At 37.6% G+C, this 7389-nt stretch overlaps 1 protein-coding gene across 1 annotated transcript; it reads left to right on the plus strand.

Moving 5' to 3' along the window:
• The first annotated feature begins 1087 nt into the window (after positions 1–1087).
• Positions 1088–2041, plus strand: LOC113582837 (aerolysin-like protein). The gene has a single exon (XM_027018844.2). The coding sequence runs from the start codon at positions 1088–1090 to the stop codon at positions 2039–2041; it is 954 nt and encodes a 317-aa protein (XP_026874645.2).
• Positions 2042–7389: the final 5348 nt, after the last annotated feature.

Genomic DNA, 7389 nt, shown 5'->3' on the forward strand with positions numbered 1-7389 from the left:
GGAAATGGTTGGAAGTGTGATTGGTGGTGCTGGTGTGAGTCCAGTCCTCGCAGGCTGCTGACCGGGCTGTGTCACTCCCAGATAAACTCATACACATGATTTAGATTTGAGGTATAAACCTGCCACAAATGGCCTATTTCATATTTGCCACATTATATATTTAATGGTTTGTTTGTTTATTTTTCTTAGTTGTTAACACATTGTATTCATTTCCTAAATAATACAAATGAGCTAGTTTTTGTTGTAAAAAGCCTTATTTAAATCAACTGGACTTGAAAAGAGCTAGGGGGATAGTGTTCGACGGTCAAAATAAGTAGAAAAATATTGCGCAAGTCTGTGCAATGGATTAAAGTTATGCATCTCGCTAAAATGATGCAGCACAAATGGGGACTCTGAAGCTGATAATTAATGCATTCCATTCATCTCTACCCAGTTACACTTAGATGAACTTGCTTTCTGCACTGAATTTAAAATCACAGAAGTAAATAAATTACAATAATAAAGCTACAATTAAACAAAGCTAGAGAAACAATTAAACAAAAATAAATTCATATATATATATATTTTTATTAAGATAGCAAGAGTCCATGTTGCAAGTCTTTCATTCACTCTGACCATAGTGCTACACTGAAGAACTTTATAATCCTTGATTCATGGAATTCATGGTGTCAAGTCTCTGACCACTTATCATGCGTATTGTGTGGCTTACCAAATATTAACTGTGTCAGGAATAACTGAAGATTTATCACTTGCCAAGCCCATTGCTTCAGTACCAGCATACATTAAACTCCATCCACTTTATCTGTTGTGTTTAAGAGAGCACACAACTTGCAGCTGACACAATACACAATTTGGGAAGGAATCTTTCTAACCCCTACTCAGAACCTTTCTGTAAGTATGACTACTGTGCTTGATGGATTGGTGCATGCGATATAAGATTGATAGTATTTACTTTGTCTGTACCTAAATCAGTGATTATTGTGAGAGGAACTAATCATGCTATCAGCACATATTCCCAGATAATGTGTGCTGAGGCCAAAGTACTATTATCCATTTAGTGTCTTCTCTTTTTAAGGTTCATATTAAGATGTCATTCCTGGCACCAGTGCTCGTGATTGGTGGGCAAAAAGGTAATGCTTTTGATTTCAATGGTACTGGCAGTGGAGCGACACTGAAAAAGATATGGGTGTGGGCAGGAGGCTGGCAGATCAAGTCCATTAAGGTCTGGCTTACTGATGGCCAGTCTATGCACTTCGGAGAGTCTGCCGGGGACTTTAAAGAATTTACATTTGAAGATGGAGAGCACTTCACTTCTCTCTCACTGTGGGGAAATGGAGCTGGAACACGTCTGGGTGCCATCAAGTTCAAGACCAATCGCTCTAGAGAGTTTTTTGCACATATGACAGACTGGGGGCTGAAAACAGAATATCCAATTGATATTGGTTCTGGAATCTGCATGGGAGTCATAGGAAGAGCAGGTTCAGACATTGATAGCTTGGGTTTCAAATTTATAAACACCATCAAGTCTACTGTGTTAAAGAACGTGAATTATCCCACACTTCATAGTGTGATACCCAAGGTGGCTGTTGAGGAAATCAAATCAATGACTTACCACAACAATACTAGTGAGATGCAAGAATACAAAATAGAATCCTCAAAAAAAATAATCAAAACGTCATCCTGGTCTGTGACCAACAAGATTGAATTCAACTTCAGCTTTGAAGTGCAGGCAGGCATTCCTGAGGTTGCTGAAATAAAAACTGGGTTTGGTTTTACTGTGGGTGCTGAAAGCACACGTGGTTTAGAGAACTCTGAAGAAAAAACTGAGCTGTTCTCTTTCCCTGTCAAAGTTCCTCCAGGGAAAGTAGTAGATGTAGATGTCACAATTGGCCGTGTCACCGTAGATCTCCCCTACACTGGCACTGTTCAAATTACCTGCTTTAACAACAGTGTTCTGGAGTTTCCCATCAGTGGCACCTACAAAGGTGTCACTTATACTGAGGCAAAAACCGTTGTTAATGAATCAGCAAAACTGCTGTGAACAGTCTGGATCTTACTGTTGTTCTTGGAGGGGCTTAGTGAGCTTTGCACAAACATAAAAACTAATTTGTTAAAGATTCTTAATAGAAAAAATTGACTGATTATGCTAATGCAATTTGTAATGTTAATGGAGGATGTTGAAAATATGTGACAGTTATTGAACAACACATCTCAAAGGTGTAACTGCACAAATAAGGAATTTGTTATTAAAACAACTGAAATATAAAGTAAATGTCCCCAGGGGTTGATGAGGCCATGTGCATATTCGCCTGGGATAATAATTAATGAGAAACAAACAAACAAACAAACAAAAAACTACATTTTAAAACTGAAATGTCATGTTTCTTTTTCATGCTGGTGTCTTACTATGTGACATTTAATTTTTTAAAAACTGTGTGACTTTGATTCAGTAAAACATATTTTACATTGTGTGAGACACATACATCAATGCATATGTTTCCAAGTCACTAAATGTTATACATCTTGTTTTGTGGTTGAGGGAACTGTACAGGAAAATTTGACATGGATGCTCTTTAGTCAGTAGCAGAGCCTGTTCTAGAAAACCATGTGACCATTTTTGGAAAATGTTTTTTTTTGTGAAATCAGGTGGTTAATCTTGTAAACTGACAGTTTTAAACAGGCAGTCCTTATTTCTGTAATCCCCAGTGTCAAGGGTACTTACGTAGAAATGAGAAAATAGGAAATTTAATAACTGGATGATTATAACTGGGGAAGAAATGGATGACAGCAAAACAACTTAATTATGCTCAAACTTCCACTTCCTCACTGCCGTAAACCTCTAAGAGAACTCTGTAGGTTTAAAGACTGTAGCAGGTAGTGGGATGATGCCTGGTGCATGGCGCCAGGTGTCACCGGTACTGGTATCAGTTAAAACTGATCTGACTGTATATGGCCCCAGATGGGCTTTAGCCTACTGCCCTTAAGGTACAAGGTAGATGTTTATCATAAATACATAATTTTAATCAAAAATCATATATGATTTAATTTTGGTCTGAATCTTGGTTTCTCCCTTAATGAGCATTTTAATTATACTTTATATGATTTATGTAAAAGCAATAGTTTCAGATGACCCCACTTATCCTTCGAGTGGTTCATTGTCTAAAATTGCAGATCTGATTGTGAAGTTATATTTTATCAACATAAGAGAGTATGGTAGCTAAAGCCAGTGGGCAGAATACAACAACTGTAGGTTAAGAAGGAAAGAAGTGGCGATATCAAAATACAAGAGAAAAGATTAGCAAAAAGGAACAGCTGAAACTGGACGATGACACACAAGGACAGGGCAGAGGCAATGCTGCCCAGAGCAAATGGGATGAAAATGTTCAGGTTAATGTCTTAAAGCTCAATGAATCTTTCCGGAGCAGACAACTCCTCTAACCAAGTTCAGTTCATTTAAAGATAAATGAGTTTTTCTGGAGCAGACAACTCCCCTAACCAAGTTCAGTTCATTTAAAGATCAATGGATCTTTCCAGAGGAGACAACTCCCGTAACCAAGTTCAGTTCATTTAAAGATCAATGAATCTTTCCAGAGGAGACAACTCCCCTAACGAAATTCAATTCAGGTATTTTTCCTCCAACTCATTTTATCAATTCTAAAACATACGGATGTAATCAGAAAAGTTCCAAGTCAAAAGGCAGAAAAATCGGGCTACATAATGTAAATACAGTAAACTAAAAGGGAACAAACATAGCTAGCTAGATAGTTTAGCATTAACGTGGTCAGTTAACAATGAAAAAATGGAAGATGTAGCTAGCTAAATGTATTAATGCACTATAAACATTCATTTAAATAATAATCTATAAAAATAATTAGCTAGGTTACCTAACCTAGCTATGTAGCCACATGTTTGGGCTAATCTTAACTAGCGTTAGGTAGTTAATATTAGAAACGAAATCCCTAAACCGTGCCGTTAGTTAACTAGCAAGATAGCGTTGGCATAGTCAACTAGATATCAAGAGCGACGTCCCCTGTGGTTGTTGCTGCACACAAAGTACGGGAGCTGTATTTATCCTACCACTGATAGTTAGCTAGATAGGACCGCTAGAGAGGTTCGCTAATTCATATAAAAGGCTACTCGGGTCTGGACGTCGATATCCTCACTGTACTCACAACGGCTACTCTTTCCTCAAAACCGATTTCGCACAAATCCCATAATTTATAATCTCCCTATTTCATGAAGATGAATGAAGAAAAGCTTATTTGATATTCCGACAAGATGCGGTCAGTGCGTTTCTAAGTCGAAATCAAATATCAGCGATCAAACTGGTTATAACTAACAGAGAAAACTGCGCTGCGCACTAAAATATATAAACTTCTACGCGGTGTGACGCCACAATTACACTTGGTTGCCATACCAACAGCCTTTATAAAGTACACAGCTGGCGGTGCAGTGAAAAATGTATAATATTCATAACTAATGACGGGCAGTTTAGGGTGAAATCAGTGAAACACTTGCACACAACTTGCATACCTATGAAACTCTTGCATATATCTAGGAAAGATTTTTGCATAAACTATCTACTATTTACATTTGCATATGATAACTTACACTTGCATATACACACACATGGATGTTCATTCACTGGTATGTAAACAGAGTTTAACTAGGCTTGCGTGTGTGGTCGCGTGAGTCTAAAACAATTTTCAGTGCGCACAGAAGCGTGCAACTCCTCCCATAAAACCAGACCCTCATACCCACTCATTTCAGTTTAGTAGTGCCCCCGGTGTATGAGTAGTAATCATCGAAAGAATTCTTTAATATTAATACTATCAAATAATGTCAACAATGCCCGTTTGTCCGTACGCGCCTAAAAAGCGATTCGCTGCTATGGAAAGAATCAAGAAATTGGCGTGGACTGACTCAATTAATTATTGGTTATTGAAAGATAATCGTAATACGGGGTACGTTTTTGATGCGGAAAAAGGCAAAGTAGTTGAGGACCTGTCTTGATTCTTTGGCAAGCACAGAAATATCACACTTTTAACTTTCATGAGTGAGCATTTGGTACCCACCAGCTGTCAGGCTGTTTTCTGTTAGGACTTTAGCTATGATGTCATACACACTGCACAATCGCTTCTGCTCAGGAACAAATAAACATACAGTAAGGTTTGCGCTTCCCTGACACTGGTGAATTCTGTATTGTTGTAGACTGCTCTTACTGTAGTACTTGCAGTTGACAGCAGTACTACATTTCAAAGGCCTCTGCTCCTACAGTTAATTCGCTCAACTGCTAAATAACATTAACCCATGCACTAGTCCACTTCCATTCTCTTAGGTAGCAAAGCCCAGACTGGGTCGGACCACAAGAGCACAACTGATGACGTTTCAGAGAATGTTAAAGTGTGGCCCAAGCCTTACCCAATCAGAACAAGGTTTGTGCTAAGTGTTTGTGTAGTGAACATTAATGTGTAGGTTATGTAATGTGTAGCGGATATTAACGTGAAGACTGTGTAGTATGTTGAGCATTAACTGAACATTACTTTGTCCAGGTATGTTGAAAAAGGCGCTCATGTTCCAGTATTAGACCATCTTGCTACCTGCTTGGAGACACTAACTGCTCCGTCCTGTTCATCCTGACTTTCCACAAACCCCACATTTTTGAAGCTGGTGACAAAGAGACAGAGCAGAAGCACCCTAATCATTGCAAGGTTTTCTTGTGGCTTTGTCATTTATCTTTTTGACGGGTCGGGCAAAGCCCCGGGGGAATTGTTCTCATCACCACCCAATCAGAACAACTGTGGGGGACGCGGTTGAGTTTCTCACACTAACGGCTGCCTGTCAGTGGAATAAGGTGATTCTGTTATTTATGGAGACTCAAGAAGGAGGTTCATGATGAACTGAAAACAAGGCAAAAGTATAACATCTCTGGAGTTAGAGGAACACAAATTGTACAAGTAATCAGGCAAGTCATTGCTATTTGGCCACAAAACAAAATGTGCAATGCTTAGTCACAACTAAACTACTGTTATTGCCTGTAAACTAGTTTCAACCATATAAAACTATAAAGTAGCCTATAAACTAATTTAATTTACATTAAGGATTATTTTTCTGTGTTTAATGACGGAGTACAGTTTAAAGGTGGAGTAGGTCAATTATTGTAGAAACATTTTATATTTTTGTGAAACACTCATTACATTCTGATAGAAATCAATAAATCAAATGCTCGGATATTCAGACCAAACTGAATGACTGGATGACCTGCCTGCCTATGTACCTGCCTACATGTGCTCTGCAGTCTGCATATGTACTCATTTCACAACATCTTCTTACACGCAGGTCATTTCATTTACATGTACAACATTTAACTGACGCTTTTGCCCAAAGCGACATACAATTATGACTGAACACAACTTGAGTAATTGAGAGCTGAGGATCTTGCTCAGGGGCACAACAGAAGCAGTTAATTGGCAACCTTCTCATTACAAGTCGAGTACCTTGACTTCTGAGCTACTACTGACCACAATTTCAGGCCTTTGTATTTAAATTCTGATCTTCTTTTAAGAACCAATTTATGGATTATCATTGATATCATCGAATCTTTTCAGTGTAGCTTCCTAAGACTACTTGGCCTTAATTTGCAAAGAGCAGTTTAACTGTCTTGTAACATCCAGAATTACACTATTATTGATGAATATATTGATTAATTTAAACCTTTTAGTGCTTATAATTGTTTGGTATTGCACTTGTGTTTGTTCTGTAGTTCTTTCTAGGTATCAGCACTGACTCCTGTATCTAACAGTATCTTACTTCAATGGTATCTTGGACTCTAAACTATTGTATTGACTAGGATACAGTCTATGAGTAGATGACAAAGTACTTTTGTAAGACACTTTGGATAAGAGCATGTGATAAATGGCTTAAATGTAACTGAACAGAAGAGGTATGCATGTTTTCTTACTGAGGAGGAAAAGCAAGTTTTCTTACTGAGGAGGACTGGGTGTGCCTTTATTTATACACACACACACACACACACACACACACACACACACACATAAATATATATATATATATATATATATATATATATATATATATATATATATATATATATATATATATATATATATATATATATATATATATATATATATATATATATATACATACATATTCTTCATATTTCCACAACAAATTAGCCAGAGTCTGTGTTGAAGACTTTCACTCACTCTTGCCAAAACACTACTATAACCCTTGATTCATGGAATTCAAGGTTTGTGACCATTTATAATGTTTAATACCTGACGTTCCCAGTATTCATTGTGTAATGAAAGTCAGATATACCTGAAGACTTCTCACTCACCAAGCCCATTTCTTCAGGCATCCCAG

The sequence above is a fragment of the Electrophorus electricus genome, chromosome 9 (genome assembly GCF_013358815.1).
Source record: "Electrophorus electricus isolate fEleEle1 chromosome 9, fEleEle1.pri, whole genome shotgun sequence".
NCBI classification, from domain to species: domain Eukaryota; kingdom Metazoa; phylum Chordata; class Actinopteri; order Gymnotiformes; family Gymnotidae; genus Electrophorus; species Electrophorus electricus.

Coding starts and splice junctions, on each gene's coding strand:
- LOC113582837 (XM_027018844.2), top strand. CDS start 1,088: ATGTCATTCCTGGCACCAGTGCTCGTGATTGGTGGGCAAAAAGGTAAT.